The 18527-nt window shown below is 39.5% G+C and overlaps 1 protein-coding gene across 6 annotated transcripts in view; it reads left to right on the forward strand.

Moving 5' to 3' along the window:
- Window positions 1-2847: 2847 nt before the first annotated feature.
- Window positions 2848-18527, forward strand: part of MARK1 (microtubule affinity regulating kinase 1) — a 153603-nt gene continuing 137923 nt past the window's right edge. For 5 of the 6 annotated variants that reach the window (XR_005010198.1, XM_036755228.1, XM_036755230.1 and 2 more), the window contains exon 1: window positions 2862-2973. Coding sequence is in view for 5 of the 6 variants with exons in the window: in XM_036755228.1 (XP_036611123.1) it covers window positions 2923-2973 (51 nt within the window). In the remaining variant the exon portion in view is untranslated. Of the gene's footprint in view, window positions 2974-18527 lie in introns of all 6 variants that reach the window. The other variant, XM_036755229.1, reaches the window with a different exon arrangement.

The following is an 18527-nucleotide window of genomic DNA, read 5'->3' on the forward strand; positions in this document are numbered from 1 at the left end:
TGGAACTCTATGCCTCTCAGTCCTCTCATCTGTACAAAGGGGATAAAAAAGTATGCTTGACTATGTCACAGGGTTATTACCAGGAGAACCTTTGAAAATTATTAATTTCTTGAATTTGTAATGCACTAAAAATTATTATGCATTCTGAAAATATTAATACAGGTGATCCTTGGGTCAACATGATCACTGTACTCTTTCCCTACAGCTTCCACTTTTTTGGGGGGTAAACTTTTTGGGTGGTCACTTTTCTCATAGACCAATGTAGCTAAATATATGCCCCTCTGCCTGGCAACCCTGAATCTCCTTGTGGCCTACAAGATGATGCTATAGAAATGCTTTAATAAAAAACTTGGTGTTCTCAGTGTACATTATAATTCAGGATATTTTCTTGAGGTTTCATAAAATAACCCTTATTTGGAATGTGGTTGTAGTTAATTATAGTGGTTGAATGACTTTGAATACCTTATTCCCCTTCCATTTGCTTTGTAAAATTGGAGAATGGAGTGATTTCAAAATAAAATAAATTTTAAAAGGGTAATTAACCAACAGCAACTCTGTCGCTTATACCTGAGTGTTTGAGATGAATTTAAGTAGAAGGTGAAACATTTTGCTCTGGGGTCCTTCGCTATTTACTATTTTTAGTGCTGGCCAGTTAAGATGATTGAGTCAAATGTTTACTTTTCAGAACTATCCTTGAATGAACTAGGGGGAGAAAAGTCCTATACTACACATATCTTTCAAATTAGATGAATTGCATGAAAAGGTCAGGATTTTTCACTATTTTAGAGTTCCGGACAAAATTTTGGGGAAGAAGCTTTAAAAAGTAGACCATATATGCACATATGTCCCTACACAGGGACACATGTATAGACATATATGTACTTGTAATTTCATGCATCCTTTTCAATAAATCACACTTTCTCCTTCCCTTAGCTCTATCTCCTCCTACTCATGATTTAATGGATGGAATCCTGTGGGTTAGAAAAGGAACATAGGGAAAAGCTGAATGAAAATGGTAAGATTGCGTGTTGGAGGGCAAGATGTGAGTAAACTTTACGAACTAATGCAAGATTAGATTAAAAAAATTAGATTAAAATGCATTGAAGTATAATTAGTCCTGGGGAAGATACTACATAAACAGTGCTCTCCAGGGGGTATAATTAGGAGCAGGTCAGTGGAAGGTTGAGGTGGGTCAGTCACCTTTGTTGAGTGAAAAAAACTGGAGACAGCCTCCCTCCCTCCTCGAACGTGCTTCTACTGACGAATCCTTGTTTCCCAGGAAGTGATGACCGGCAAATGTAGATGCTGTGACACCCCAGAAGCACAAAGGTTTGTGCTAAGTGTGAGTCAGCTAACTCCTTCCGCACCCCACCCCCCCAGCAAAATGTGGATCGTTCAGCACCCTTCTAGCCTGGCTCCCCTAGGCGCCCAGATCTCTGATTTATCCTTCCTTGAGGGGCTCTTAGAGACCGGGGGGGGGGTGAGGGGCGGGGAGCGGGCTGGTGCAGTGGTTCCCCCGTGCACTTCTTCGGATGGTCTAGGACAGAGTGAGTCATGATGGAATCCGGAGAGGAGACTGGGAGCGTGTGTGGGGACTCTAACGTGCGAGATAAGAGTGGGGAAGAGCGTCCTCGTTAGCTGAGACCTACTATCTGTAAATACTGTATTTAACTAAGAACGGGGTGGGTAAGATGAGAAAGGATTGGTGAAAGATGAAGAGAGAGTGGAGAGAGCAACGCTGGGGGAGGGGGCAGAGAAGATTCATTGTGTTAATGACAATAATAAAAGACCCCTGAACATTCTCTCTGCACAAAGAAAAAGTCACTTAATTCCACTTAACCCCGAAGGGACAAAAGAAAGGGACCAGAGCTGCCTTGCCCACCTTATGCTCTGAGCGAGGGGTAAGGACCAAAAATAAACGGTGAAGTGGACGGAGGAGGAGGAGGCCGATGGGGGGGGAAGAGGAAAGGAGGAGGAGGGGTGAAAGTGGAGGAGAGAGGAGGAGGAGTAAGAGGTGGGAGGAGGAGGGGGAAGGAGGAGGAGGAGGAGGCTCCGCATCCCTAATGAGGGAATGAATGGAGGCCCCCCACCCCCACCCCCCGGCTGGCGCCCGCCCACCCGGCGGCGGCAGCGGCCAAATGCCTCTTCGCGGTGCGTGCTGCGCTCGCCAGCCCGGATCCGAGGGGAGGCTGCTCTGCGGCGGCATCGGTCCTCGGAGCTGAGGCCGGGAAGCCGGGAGGCGGGGAGGGGCGGCCGGGCCGCCTCGGGCCGGGTGCGCTTGAATGCCCGGCTCGGCTCTGCGCCGCGCACCTGAGGAGACCGGAGGAGAGAGAGCAGGGGGCGGGGACGGCGGCGGCGACAGGAGGAGGAAGGAGCAGAAGACGCGGCGGAGGCAGCAGCGGGACGTGCTGGCCGCCCGGTCCGGTCCGGTCCCGTCCTGTCTTCGGGGCTGCCCCCTCCTCTGGGGCTCGAGGCTCGCCCCGCCTGCCGGGATCTGAGGCTCCGACTTCACCCTCCGCCATGACCCGGAGAGCCTAGCGGGACCCGGGCACTCCCACCCCTGCCCATCCATCCCTCCTCCATCCTCCCCTCCATCCCTCCTCCCTCCCGGCTCCTGACACTCGCCCTCCTCCCTTCGTCCTCCCCACCCCCCTCCGCCCATCGCCGTCGCTCTCCTTTCCCGGCGCCGCGGGAAGCGGCTTCTCTCCCCCATCGCTCCCTCGTCCTCGTCCTCGTCCTCCCCTTCCCCCGCCCGCCCGGGACCGCGCACTGCGGGCCGGCCCGCTCCCCGCCCGCCTCCGACCGGAGCCTCCCCGCCCCCTCCAGTCCGTCCCGCCCTCCGTGCTCCCCGCCCCCCTCCCTCCCGGGCTGGGCGGCCGAGACCCCGGAGCGACCCCGCGGCGGCCGCCGCGCCCGCACAAAATGTCTGCCCGGACGCCATTGCCTACCGTGAACGAGCGAGACACGGAGAATGTGAGTAAAGCGGCGCGTTCCCCCCCGCCCAGGGCCGCGCCCGCCGCGCCTCCCCCCGCCGCCCGGCCGGCCGGGCCCGGCCTGCTGGAGCCCGGAGCCTGCGGTCCCCATCCTCCTCTCCGCCCCCTCCCAGCACGGGGCCGGGGGGAGGGAGATGGGGTGGGTGGGTACGGGTCCCCTCCCCCATTGGGGCCGGGGGCAGGACCCACGCTGTTAACTGAGTGGTGGAGGGAGCGATGGAAGTGAGGAGGGGAGGAGGAGGGGATGGCAGGCTCGTCTCCCCAGAAGAGGCGCCGAGGCCGGCATTATTTATGCCTGTGCATCCGATCGCACGAGCCTCGGCTTCCCCGCGGCACACCCCGCCGCTGCCCTCCTCTCTCCGGCGCGCCCCAATCGTCCTCTTTCAGACCCTCTCCTCAGCCCCCCCTCCCCCTTCCATCTCCCGGTGACTCTGCTTTTTGCAACGTTGGATCTCGACTTCTTTATTTGGGGAGGGGGAGACGAAGAGCGGAGCCCAGAGGAGAGAGGTGGACTGGGGAAGCGTGTGCATCCGTGCGCTTGTGTTTACCTTGTGCGAGGCTTTGGGGCTGCAAGGAGCAGAATCTCCACAAACCAGCTTCTCGGGCTGGGGATTGGGGCAGAATGTGCTGAAGCCCCTAAAGCCCACGGCTTTAGTAGCGATGATTCTGGGCAGGTTTGACTTTAAATATCTCTCCTCCCCTGGTGTGTCACAAGGGTGCGGGTCAGGGAGGGAAGGGTTTTCACTTGTCACTGCTGTGCCTTTGAACAAGTAGCCCTCAGGAATATTCAGGAAGATGCAGACTTCCCTAAGCATTTAAATTCTTAAACAGCCCAGAGGATTTATGGTAACATCTTTTTTTTTTTTAAAAAAAAATTGATGTTACTTATTTAAATTTTGATCGAAGCAAGAAAAAGCCAAACACTAATTCTGGCTTTCAAAATAGGGCTTTTTCCTTCATTCTTCGCCTTTTTCTGGGAAATATAAAGTCTTGTCTGCTTTCTGGAGGCTTTGATAGTCTAGCTAACTAGTTGGTACTTCACAGCTCTTAAATTACGAAGAAGTGAACAGATTCTTGCACAAAAAAATGTGAGATTAGGGATTTAAGTGAATTCTTGAAGCACTTGGGGAGGGTTGTAGATTTTAGAGCCGGATTGTTTGGGGTACATAAATATATTAAGATGGAGAAATTTCAGCAAAATAACATTTTTAGAAGTCACAGTAATGACTGTAGTCTCAGGAGTTTTTGTTTTTACCTCAAATCTGGGATAACAAAAATGTTACGGAACTGCTATTTTAAAATTATGATTTAAAAAAATCACATCATTTAGTGGCTTTGTTTTTATATAATTGGTAGTCGATTTTGAATGAAAGTAAGCCGTAAGGCAAGGGGAAGAGGAAGAAAATGTAGGATGCTCTTTTCTTTAGTAGTCTCAGTTGTTAGTAGAGATTAGTTGTAAAGCATAGTGCCATCAAAATAGTTCTGCACCTCCCCTTTATCGATGTTTATAAATGCAAGGTAAGATAGGATACTAGTGTATTTTTATGTCTGTTAACTTTCTTTTGAAGATAATGATTTTCTCTTGATGTTTGAGGACATTTTTTCTATTTCGTTCTCGAAAGAATCAACATTATGTGCCTACACTTGTTGGGAAGCATGCTAGTATAAAATCATCTACCAAAGAATCAGTACAGAATGCAGTATGTATAAAGGCAAGGAAAAGTTTTTTTTTTTAATTAAGCAAGAATTATGCTAATTGTGTGAATATGGGTTTTTAGTCGAGGATAATTGCTTGCTGCTTGCTAAGCGCTTTGATAGCTGCTAGGTACACAAAGGCAGAAGTGCAAACATTTTCTTAACTCAAAGGAGCTTATATTCTAAGGGGAAGACATCATTTCATGTATAAATGTATGCAAAGCAGCTAACCTTGGAGGGAACAGTAGGTGATAGCAGCTGGGGAACCAGAAGAGCCTCCTGTTAAAGGTGGCTCTTGAGCTGAGTTGTGAAGAAAACCACGGAATCCAAGTGGCATTGGTGAAAGGTGCGAAGAGGGAATATTCCAGGCATGGGGGACAGCCACTGCAAAGTCAAGGACACAGGAGATGAAAATTGTATTTATACGTGATATGTGAGGAGTTTGTAAAGTTCCTCTAGTGGGGAGTAAGATGTAAAAAATCTAGAAAGGTTTCTGGTTAAAAGTAGCTGCTGAAAAAATGCTTATTTGAAATGAATATATTTGAAAACTATTTATGAATATTTTTTTCCTTTTTGAGTAGTTCTCTTTATTTGGGTCTTGAAGTCATCATTCTAGATATAATTGATTTTCCTTCTCTGATTTTTCTCCTATCTCTAAGGAAAGTACTAAATATTAAATCACAGTACACATTCCCTCTCAGTTACTGAGTGCCTGCCAATTAATATGCCCTGCACCTAGTAAAGTGCTTTCAGCCAAAGAAGAGTTAAAGTATTAGTGCCTCACTCCTTCTATTAACATTTATTTGTCAGGAGGCAGCTAAGTGGCATAATGGATGGAACCCTGGACTTGGAATGCAGATAATCCAAATTCTAATTCTTTCTTTGACATTTGGTAGCTGTGTGACTCTGGACAAACCACTTAAACTCTCTTGGACTGGCTTTCCTCATCTGTAAAATGGGGGTTATAATAGCATCTGCTTCTGAAGTTTGTTGTGAGGCTAACTCAAATTACACATATACACATATGTGTATATAATACTGAAGTTAAGCATTTCATGATAGGCTTTCATCAGTGGTCTCAGTTTATAATAGAGGCCATTTGTATAGTACAGTGACATGCAAACCAGAAAGTGGGTAGTGATTAATAATAGTGTTAGACATGATTATTCCTTACATTGTATATATTTTAAATTCACTTATGGGTGTACCAACTTGTTTCCCCTTTCTAAGGTACTTGAGAGCAGGTCCGTTTCTTTTTTAATCTTTGTATCCCCAGTACCTTAAAGATTATGAACTTAATAAATGCTTGTCAGTTGATTATTTTTTTTTTAAGGCAATAGGGGTAAAGCGACTTGCCCAGAGTCACACAGCCAGTAAGTGTCTGAGGCTGAATTTGAATTCAGGTCCTCCTGACTCCAGGGTGGGTACTCTATCCAAGGCTCCACCAGTTGATTACTTCTTGTCCTTAGTGAACTTAAAATTTACTTGGAAGATCAGGCCAACATAACAAAACAATTAGTGTGCAATACCAGAATATATAATTAAGTACGTAAACTATTTTAAAATAAAATGTGAGAAGCATTAATGAGGATTGTTAAATGAACTTGTTTTATTTTTTCCATCCCCCAATAACTGGTAGTAAACTTACTCCATTCTTAACTTATCTCACCACTGAGCTAGAATAGCAAGCCAGCTTGGCAACTAATATATTAATATTGGCGTAATTAGTCGAACTTGCCTTTTATGGTTTTTACTTGAAATTGTTTATTTTTCAAAGTAGTTCGGGAGAAATCTTCTCGCCATATGAATAAACATTAAAAACAACAATGAAAACCCTTCTTCCCTCAACCACTGTAAAGACTAAGTTTAGTAACTTGTAATTGTATTTTATTTAGTCGTTGAAGATGAATTGAACATAATAAAGATACTTGGACATTTTGTCATCATTCTCAAACATAAAAACTACTTTTGTGGATATGTGTATGAGTGTAAAATTTTTACAATATGCATCCCTGTGTATGAACTTAGGAAGATTGAGAGAATTTTTTCTCTTTGGGAACAGTGTGTGTATACTTTTCAAAGAATATTTAGTTTAAGGACCTGTGTGCATGTTAATTCTAATATTCTCTGAATGATTAAGTACAATTATACCATGACTGATTTCTCATTTGGTAAAATACCTAACATTGAGTAATTTTTTTAAAATTGCATATAATAGAACTCAGCTATGCAAAATATTTTATTTTACTTATTTTTTTTACAATGTATATTTGCAAGATTTATTTTTTACTGTTTGTCAGTTAAGAGTTGAACAATTGTAATCCCAACTCTTATAGTACTAGTAAAATTGTATGTTGATAGTTTAAGATATAAAAACATAAGTTATATTTTTAAAAATCCCAAATTTTTGGTAATCTACGTTTTATAGATTAGAGACAGTCAGATATTTTTACATATGACCAAGACAACGAAAACTGTGAAGGGGATACTTTCGGAGCAGCTTTAAAATTTGTATTTGTATTGGTTCCTACAGAATGTTTGCTATCGATAGTTGCTGTATGGAACTTAATTACTGAAAGATCAAGGAAATAAGGAGGCTCTTTAGTACATACATGTAGGATATAGTGGAAAATTATACATCAGCAGTACTACTTGTGTCACCATAGACTCCCAATCATTCACCTCTCTATTCACTACTATTCACCTCTTTTCTTCCCCTAAATGATTTTAAAGAGGAAATAAGATTGTTCCAGGCCATTACCATGTAGACATAGATAGCATGCTGTGCTGAATCCCATCCATACTTTCATTTGAGCTGTTCTTCACCTCTGAAGCTGAGGTGCAGATCCTATTCTTATTTTGAGATTTAGCTCAACGTTCTCATCCTCCACCAAACCTTCCATCAATAAGCATTTAATTAGGTGCATAATGAGGATACAAAAATAAAAACAGCCCTTTCCTCAAGGAGCTTATAATCTCTCCGTGAGCAATATGCACGTGCGTGCACACACACACTCTATATATAGGTATATGTGTGTATATGTATATGTATATAGATAGGTATACATACACACATACACATACATATATACATACACACACATATACATATGTGTGTGTGTATATATACGTGTATATATATATATAGTTATATACAAAATAGTGTCTAGATCATTTTGGGAGAAGTTACCAGCAGCTGGTGGTGAGTGAGAATGAAATGTTTAGGTTGTAAATTGGGGTGACTGGTTAAATGAAGTGTTTCAGTATATCCCATTTTTTAATCTTCCAGTGTGATTACCTTGTGAAAAGGGGGAAAAGGTATTTTTTCTTACCTCTCAGGTTACTCATTTTTTTCTTTGTTTCATTTGAACATTTCTAGTTTGAAATTTTGGCAGATAATTTGCTGGTTTGTTAAGTTACAGTATTTTTTTGTGCAATTTGTAGGAGAAGGTGATGCTTTGATTTTGTTACACTTTCCAGTATAGTCAAATTTGATTTGACATTTGGGAGAATGTGGGAGGTGCCAGCTAGTAAAAAGAAAATTCATTTTAATTAAGTTCTACTTTACGGTTGAGTATAGTACCAAACATGAATCACCATGGTAATTGATAATCAGGCTTAGAGAAGCTAGTGATAAATAGGGAAATCTGAAGTTGCTGAAGTTACCCACTGAATCACTTTTGGAAACTTAGAGCCCAGGTTGGGCACACCAAGAGATGGGATAGGGAAGCTGAGTATGTATGGATTGGGCAAAAGACCTAAAAAAGAGTTATCAAATATTAGGCCTTCTAAACTATTTACCTATTCTGTCCCAGTATCTTCTGAAGCGTTTTTAAATCTCATAATACTCTCAGTATAATTTTATTTGCTGTGTGATATAGTGGCAACTCTAGATTTAGATTTCTATCACTATATCACTCAACTTGAATACTTCTAACAAGTACTTTGTGTTTTATGCTTCCCCTTCTCCAGGATGGTGAATGTAGGAAACAGCCCTGGGCTGAGAATATGGTTGTATCACTGTATCCAGCTGTCTTACTCCCAAATTGGTAGGACCTTTGGAAAGTCATCATGTGTTTTTTCTTCCCTGAAAGCATAGACTTGTTCAATCTTATAGTCCACATTGATCTTCCTGTTTCCTTAGCATTTTATTACCTGTATTTCTCATTTTGTCACCAACAATTACTTCTTTTGTCCCTTCAGTAATAGTTCTATAAAGGAAGTAGTCAAATAACTTTTTTTTTTATCAGAAATTTTGTTACCAGGAGTTTAAAAAAAAGTAAGATTGAAATAGAAAGCCATTTTACATACATTATCTTAATTGAGCCTGAAAACCCTGTGAAGTAGGGTTTTAATTTAACTTAATAATTATTTTTATTAATTTAATAATATGGATACTTGGGATCAACTAGTTAGGGGACTTGTTCATGGTCAGTCAGCTAGCATTTATTAAGCACCTCCTGTTTGCCAGATACTGGAAGGAAGGCAGGCAAAAACAGATGTATACACTCACAAACCAGCCCCTTTTTTCAGGGAGCTCATGGTCTAATGGGGGAGACAGACAACATGCACACAACTATTTACAAACAAAATATAGACGAGATAAATTGAGAATAATCTCAGAGGAAAGGCACTGAGATTAAGTTACACTGGAAAGGGCCTCTTGCAGAAGCTGGGAGAAAGAAGCCAGGTGAGAAAGATAAGGAAGAGTTTCTAGATATGGAGACTACCAGTGAAAACACTCTTGATGGAAAGATGGAGTGATGTGTATGAGGAGCAGCAAAAGAGTTCATTGTCACCAGATTCCATAGTACATAAAGGGGAATAAAATATGAAGGGCTTTGAATGCCAAACGGAGAATTTTCTATTTGATTGTAGAGGCAATAAGGAGCCAATAGAGTTTATTGAATTGGAGGAGAGGGGAGTCTACATGGTTATACCTGTGTTTTAGCTTGAGGGGAAGATAGATTGGAGTGGTCACACAATTATTAGTAAGGTTCAGAGGCAGGATTTAGACATGGTCTTCCTGACTCTTTAAGCCCAACATTTAATGATTTTTTTTTTTACCTCCAAGATGCTCCAAAAGGTGAAACTGGTGTGAAAGTATTAAATTATAACTAAAATAAATGCTAAAATAAGGCCTTTAATGCTGAGACTCAGAGATAGCATGGACTAGTGGATAGAGGGAAGGCCAGCCTTAGAGTTTGGATACACCAGGCAAAAATCACTGATTGGCATCAATAAAGGGAATTTCCTCTTTAGGACAAAACACAGAAACACATTGAGTCTGTCATGGATTGTTCAAATTGGAAGGAACCTTAGACACAGCATAGTCTTCTTAATTTGAGAGACAAGGAAACTGAAAACCAGAGTGTTGATAGCTTAGCCACAGAACCTCCTAAGTTAATGGCAAAGGCAGGACTAGAACCCACGTCTTCTAACACCTTATCCTGCTGGTCCCTTCCTTTTCTTCACCAGCCATTTGTGAACCAAGCAGCACTTTGGCATCAATATCATTGCTCCTTCAGCTTAGTGCATGTTTTGCTTTTCTCTTCTCTTAAAGATTCATAACTGGGTAAAATTCCCCATAAAGCACTACTTGGCAGTTGTAAGAACCCTAATATGTATGTATGTATTATATATGTATATGTTCGTATACTATAATGTACCTGGCACGTAGCCTTTGAAATGTGTTATGTAAAGTGTATATATACTGGAGTGTGTGTACTTAAGTATGTAAGTATTTGTATATATTTTCCTAATGTTCATTTAGCAAAGACATTATTCTTCCTTTTCCAGGTAAGGTTCCTTAGCTTTCCTAGGAGAGAGGAAAATGACAACACATGTGTCCCTTACCCTCAGGTGATGTAAGCTACAGGTCCCAGCAGAGGCTTGTAATATCAGTCCTTCCTTGAAAAAGAGAGCTTATTCTTAGTATCTACCAGGTGGATAGCACTATATAGACAATATTAAATTCCCTTATCCTAACCAATTATGTTATGAAGGAACCAAGTTTTCAAATGATCCCTTAATCAAAATCTCAATTCAAGAAAAGTTTATTGAACCTCTCTTGTGTCTTATGCATGTCTTAAACAAATAAATTATAAGTTCTTTAAGGATAGGGACCATGCTGGTATTTTTCATCCCTTCCACAGAACAGTATGGTAGGGGATGATGGATGTTGAATAAGTGCCTAATTATTTCTCTCTGTAGATATCTTTCTATATGTATATATGTATGTATTAAGAGAGAGAGAAATAATAGCTGCTTTACTAAGCCAAACTTCAAGGATAGGTGTGATAAGTGCAATAAAATATGAAAAAAGCCTTTAAAAGTCTTATATTTGAAATGAAATATTAAAAAATAACTAATTTCTTGTGACCTCTCTGAAGTGTTCTGTTTTCTATATGAAATTTTGGGGGAAAAATTTAATTTTTTATAGGTTTATTTACATTACATTATTTACATTACATTAAATATCACATATTTACACACTTTTTCATAGTGTTGACATCAAGATTAAGGGTCTGGTTATCACAATAAAGTGTTATCTTTTGGAACACCAGATAAATTAAAGTAAGAATTGATTTTCATTTTTTAACTAAAGCTTTATCTAGAAATCAAGAAATAAACAAAAATACATTTAAATTTAATCTGGCAATTTAAAGATCAGATTTCCATTTTGCTTTGTATATTGAGACTGATGTGAGATTTTGTGGATAAAGATGGAGCCAGAGGCTTTTGAGGAGAATTAAAAACATAACTTGTACATAATTAAGACATGCATCTTATTAAAATTACTTAGACGTTTGCATAGTTCATTTTTAATAGGTACTTAATCTTTATTAAAATTATGTCCTCAGTTAAACTTTTAAAATCTAGCATTCAATAATTTGATCTCCGAAGAAGTATTAAGTGCTGTAATTTGTAAAGCACCAAATGTGGTCTTGAGTAAATGTTTACATAATCTTTATCCATAATAATTGGCCTGTTGATTTGGGATAATAGATGTAAAGCTGGAAATGACCTTAGAGGTCTTTCAGGTCAACCTTTTCATTTTAAAGGGAGATGAGGAACTGAGACCCAAAGGATAAATGACTTGTCTGTGTTTACACAAGTAAGTGGCAGAGCCAGGGTTTAACTGAGGATTTTATATGGAGTTCTGATTCCATATTTCTTGCTATTTTCACTGCTCCATGCTCCCTTTCATTGACATTTTGTTTTCATATAAGTTAGTCTGAGAATCTTAGAGTATCAAGATGTCTTTTGTTGATGCCAGCTGAGATTTATAAAACCATCTATGTTTTTCAAAGTATAAAAAGTTTTTAAAAGTTTACGGACATTAGCACTTTTATGTATGCTATAACCTTGAGAGGTGGGTGCTAGGGCTTATTTTACAAATAAGGAAATTAAGGCACAGTGGCTTCCTCTATCTCTCTTCCTTTTCATAGTCAAACACTGAGCAAAAGCTATCTGTGATACTCATTGACTCCACTTTCTTTCCTCTTACTTCTTAGTCCCTTGAAATATGACTTCTGATAGTCATTATTCTATTGGAACTGGTCTCTCTAAAGTAACCATTGATCTCTTTTTTTAACAGAAATAATAAATTTTTTCAGTTAACAAATAGCCATTTTTTTCTTCCTTTCATACTCTTCCCCTCCCCCCACAGGAAAAAAGAAAAACAAAATTCATGTAACAAATATGCACAGTCAAGCAGAATGCATTCCTGTATTGATCATTTCAGAATATAGGTCTCATTTTGCATCCCGAATATAGCAGAATAGGTAGCATGTTTTATCATGACCTGTGGAGTCATTGGGGATCATCGTTCAGCATTCTTTCAAAGTTATTTTTCTTTACAGTGTTGTTATCATTATATAATTGTTCTTCTGGCTTATTTCCTTCTGTATCAGTTCATACAAGCCTTCCCAGATTTTTCTGATGAAAAGCTTGTCCCTTTTGTCCTTTCTTATAGCACAATAATAATATGCCATTACATTGATATATCATAATTTGTTTGGCCATTCTTTAATTGATAGATACCCCCTTAATTTCTAGAGCTATTGAAGCATAAAAAGAGCTATTAAGGGTGTTTTTGGTTTTTTGGCTTTTTCCCTTTCATCTTTTCCAACTATGGCCTGGCATTCCATAAAATATCCATCAAGGATTCATGTCATCCTAGACAGGTCATTTCATCTGACTGTGCCTTAGTTTCCTTGTCTGTGAAATGAGTGTTGAACTCCATGCTTTCTAAGACTCTTTCCACTTTAAATCTCCCTTCTGGGCCTTGGCTTCCTTATCTGTTAAGTGAGGAGTTTGGATGCAATGATCTCTAAGCTATTTCCAGCTAGAAATCTCTGGTCCTGTGATTCTGAGACTGTCCATCCAAACTGGCTCCTAAGCTGTCCTCACATCTGGCATTCTGTCTCCCTTCTCCATGCCCTTGCACTAGTTGTTCTGTGAGCCTTGAATGTATTTTTCTCCCAAGAGACAAGAAGGCCTGTTAGAATGCCCAGCTTTTTGCACAGTTCATTTTGGGTACTACTTCCTATGTGAATTACCCCTCCCACTCCCCCCAACCTGCTTCTTTGTCTCTCTCCCATACCACCATTCACCCAGTCTCTCATTTATTCTCTTTCTTCAACCTCTTATCTCAGAATAGTAATAAGAACCTTTTGGGTTCGTACACTGTATCTTTTTCATATGTCATTTCTGTGTTCCAGTTGTTTCCATTATTCTAATACAAGCTGTCATTTCTAGCTACATGGATTAATGCTTTCCTCACAAGACATGCTGCCTCTATTTCCCTCCTTCTCTTTCTAGTCTGTCCTTTGTATTGGTGTAGAAATAATCTTTCTTATGCATAAATCTTAGTATATTACTTACTTCTTTGTCCAGAAGTACTCATTGGCTTCCAGTTCCCTATTGGATAAAGTATCTTCACATCCTGACCTCATGGAGTACTTTGTTTTGTACTTCTCTAATGTATTTATCATGTGTTATAGTTATTGTGTATTTATGTTAGCCATCCAGTGGATTGTAATCTCCATGAGGATGGATATGGAACACTATAAAAAGAGCTCATTTCAGAGTCAGAAGACTGAGGTTTGAATTCTGCCTGCCCATTACTACCTGTATGAATTTACAATGAAGAGGACACTTGATCTGGAGGTCTATAATGACCTCTTGTGATAACTTATGTCTCTGACACTGTCCTACCTGTGTGACCTTGGGCAGTCATATTTAACCTCCTTGGACTTGAGTTTCTTCATCCATTGAATGAGGGAGTTGGATTCAGTGACCTCTAAGATTCTTTCCAGCTCTAAATCTCTGTCTTCCCCATGGAATGTATCTTTGTCTCTGCCCCACTGCCTACTTATGTACCATCATGCTACAAGCACCTGGTGAGAAATGTGTTGAATAAATGAACCCACCTTTTAAAAACCTTTAGAATCTCTAATATTTTGATAAGCAGGATACCCAATTTTTTGTTAGGAATTATGAGTTCATTCTCTTCTAGTTGTAACCTTATAAAAAGACATTTTTATTTATCTGTTTCCAAAAATAATACTTAATGATCACATATATCATCTTTCCTTTTTTTCTCAGGGCAGTTATTTGGTTACTTCTTGTAGGGGAGTTTCATCTTGGCCAATATTATTTAAGAGCAATTTAATTTTGAAACAGTCAGATTTCACTACCTTTTCAAAGTAAGAACAGAATAATTATAGTTTTGCTTGAATACACAGACAGGTAATCAGAGGTCATCTGGTCCAACCAGTATTTAGCAGTAGTGATCAAAGTGGAAGGAATAGAGTAAATCTAGTAAGATGTAATTTTTTATTGTATAGCTTTACACTTTAGTGAGGATGGGTCATATGTAAAGAACAGAGCTGCTTATTGAGGCTTCAACTTTTTTTTGCTAATATGTGAAAACATTTTAACTCCAGTATAGGAGAGGAAAGATTTGCTCTATAATTTTTTAGGTACAGATCAGAATTTGGAATTATAATTGATCTTAATGGAGATCTTCACAGTAGAGTAGATATTATTTCTTATTTAGCATTCACTTTAAAATGGGGTAACAAGTAGATAGAGCACTGGACCTCAGCTCAGAGTCCCGAGTTCAATTCCATCACTGACAATAGTTTTATGACTTTGCAGGTTACTTTTACCCTGCGTCTATAGTCTCATCTGCAAAATAGGAATAATAATATTTAACAGTGTTGCTATTGGGCCTAAATAAAATAGCACAGCAGTTTACACATGCTAGCTTTAATGTGCTATGTAAATTTCAGTAGTTATACATAAACTTTTTATATAGTCCATCTCTTGCATGCCATAGTCTGGACAGTGATCATTCTTTTTCTGGTTGTCCCCCCTTCCTTGGTGTATAGTTCAGCCAAAATCTTTGAATGGTTAGGAACCTTGTCTGGGATATTCTGCAGTATGGTAGAGTTTGACACAATTAGTATAATGTCATCTTCAAACAGGAGCATTTGGAGTACCTTGCTACCTGGAATCCTTCCTTGACTTGGGCTCTGAACTATATCCCCTCTGGGAAGGTAGTGTCTCTGTTTTAGTTTGTTTCCCTGTTTTTGTCTTAATATTAATTATCAGAGGGCTGTTGAGCAAGCTCTCCACCCAACACTTCTTTCTCCTTCCTCCATGCCTTTTCATGGTTCAAGGAATCTTGTGTAATTTTGAAGCACATATGGCTGACAATTTGTTGGAGCAGAGCCCTTAAAGTGGCATTTTGCTAGAATTGGAAACAAAGTAGATGCCCATTGATTGGGGAATAGCTAAACAAATTGCGGTACATGAATGCAATAGAATATTACTATACTGTAAGAAATGATGGATGTGATGAATATAGAGAAGCATGGAAAGATTTACAGGATCTGATGCAGAGTAAAGTAAGAAGAGCCAAGAAAACAATATAAACAATTACAGTGTTGTAAATTGAAAGAGCAACTACAAAACATTTAGAAGTAAAGGTTACACCATTACAAAGAACAGGCATGGCTACAAAGAAAAGGTATGAGAATACACTCCGCCTGATTTTTTTTTTAGATGCGAGATGTCCACAGGTATGGTACATTGCATGGTATTTCAGATGTTTTGATGTATTAAGTTTTGCTGATATTTTTGCCTTTTCTTCCCATTCCCTTCTTTAAAAATTATTAATTTTTATATGAGATGGTGCAGTCTGGCAGGGGGAGAAAGGGATACTGAGAGAGATTCTGGAGATGTTAAAACCAAAAGATATCAGTAGAGTTTATCAAAAAAGGTAGCATTTTGCTCTGCCAAATGAAATGGTTTTTTATGTGGTTAAACAGTAAGCACAGTGGGATCTTGTTTCCTGTATGTCATTCAGTTATTTGTGTAAAGATGTAATCTATTACTGTGTAGTATTCCTTTAAAAAACCTTTCTGTTCCCTTTTAATATCTTCATCAAGGATAACCTTGATAAATCTGTATCTATTATGCTAAAATAGATGAATGATTTCCTCAGTTTGGATATTCTTTCTAGTGATAGACATCACAACCTATCCATACTTGTCCATCATATGACGCTCTTAAGTCCTCTCATAAGTTTGCCGTGAGGGAGCCACCCAATGTGCTGAAGGCCCTCCTTGATGTTAAGAAAATACCAATGGAGTATTTTCCTGATATCTGTCACCCTCAGCATGTAAGCAGCCCATCATCTTTAAGCCTCAAACATGGCCTGATGATCTCTTCCACTTCTGTTCTTTGAAATTTTTCATTGGTTATAAGATGCAACCTGCTCATGCTTACCATGTTGCTTTACCTTCTGTATAGTAATCATTTTCAATCCTTAGATGATTGTCGTGTTGCATATTTAGCAGCCATATAACACTGGTAGAGCATTAGTGCCAAAATGATGGTCCATTGTTTCAGAGAGAAATTTGGGGTCATTAAAGGAGCATTGTAGTTTCCTCATGGCAATCCAAACCTGTTCTCTTGCTCCTGTTTTAATTTGCAATTGATATTCCTTAGTATATGTCATCCTTGCCATCGCAAATGATTGAAGCATGTAGAGGATACACTCTGTTTTTAAAAATATTTTATTAAGTAGAATCCATTGCAAAACAGTGTCTTCTGTACCATATGTGGAAAATCATTCAAGATCTCTCAAAAGAAAAATGAATGACTCTGTGATCACAAATATTAGGTGAGGCATAAAACATGAACATAAGTATGTTGAGCATGTTGACCACTATAGTGGAGGATATACAGTGCACAGTCCACATGAATTGTTCAAGAGGAATTCCCAGTATATGATGAGGTCCTTCCAGATGTCAGTGTGCTGACTGCAGCAAGCCCTGGAATGTTGTAGAGTCTCCTGAGAGAGATCCTTAGCCATTCAAAAGTGTTTAATTATCCACATAGGAAAAACCAGGGGGATAAAAATGTCTCTTGGCCAGGTTATTACATGCATTTCTATGGAAAAAAGGTCTTATGATTGGCTGAGATTCGTTCATATCCTTTAGACCTAATACAAAAATAGCAAGTGATTCATTAGTTGGGGAATACGGACTTGGAGCCATTCGTTGGGGACTTTTCAGAAGGGGCACCACAATAGAATCAGTCTTAGTGTTGGCAGGGACCTTCAAAGTCATCCAGTTCAACCTTTACCTAAGTAGGAATATGTATTATCTTTTTAGATAATCATGCTGCTTCTCTTTGAAGACCTCCAATGATACAGATTCATGTTCCCACCCTCAGCAGCTCATTCCACTTGTGACAACTTTTAATTGTTGGGAAATTTACTTTATGTCAGGTTAATTTCTGTCTTTATGCAAGTTCTTCCCTCTGCTACTATTTCTACCTTCTAGGGCCAAGCAAAGCAAGCCTAATCTCTGTTTCCCATGATTATTTGATGTCTGCCTCTGGTCTTCTCTATAGACTAAAGTTTGTTTCTTTTTTGGTCTCATGGACCCCTTTGACCAAGTGGTGAAGCCTATGGATCCCTTCTCAGAATAATCTTTTTAAATGCCTAAAATAACATAAGGTAGATAGGATTACAAAGGAAATTGATTATATTGAAATATAGTTGTCAAAATATGCTTAAAACACAAATTCATTCACCCCCTGAAATCTATCTATGGACCATTCCCTCTTTGGGAGGCAGTTATAGAGTAGAAAATATTTGTTGATTGATTTGATCTGGTCCTTCAGCTGATTTTCAAAGGATATGATTTCAAATAGAATGAAATTACCAAAGTGGAGGAGTAAGCCAGCTTATAATAATTAGAGACAGTAAAGACAAGTGAATGAATGAATGAATGAGTGAATGTTGGGTCAGTCGGATTGCCCAGAGTCCTCTGCTTGATTTCTAAGGGCTCTGAGTTCCCCCTCACTTTATTTCCTATCACCTGCTTTTTGGACATCAATAAAAACTTACAAAAATGAAAACACTAGGAGGGAGCTCCTAGGTCTTCCCCAAGACCTCCTTTTATTGAAATTTTTTTTTTTTTTTAGTTTACAAAAATCTACCTTCTTTTTACCTTCTCCCTTAACTCCCCCTCCCAAGTTGAGGAAGAAAAAAGGCAAAACCCCTGTTACAAACACGTATGATCAAACAGAACAAATTCCTGCATAGGTCCTGTCCAAAAAATGTCCCAGTTTGTACTCTGAGTCCCTCATCTACCTCACAATCAGAGGGTGGGTACCATGTTTCATCATGAGTCTTATGGAATCATAGTTGGTCATTGCGTTGATCAGAGTTTCTAAGTCTTTCAAAGTTGTTGGCCTTTACAACATTTTTATTACATAAAATTTTCTCCAGATTCTGGTCACTTCATCTGCATC

The sequence above is a fragment of the Trichosurus vulpecula genome, chromosome 4 (genome assembly GCF_011100635.1).
Source record: "Trichosurus vulpecula isolate mTriVul1 chromosome 4, mTriVul1.pri, whole genome shotgun sequence".
NCBI classification, from domain to species: domain Eukaryota; kingdom Metazoa; phylum Chordata; class Mammalia; order Diprotodontia; family Phalangeridae; genus Trichosurus; species Trichosurus vulpecula.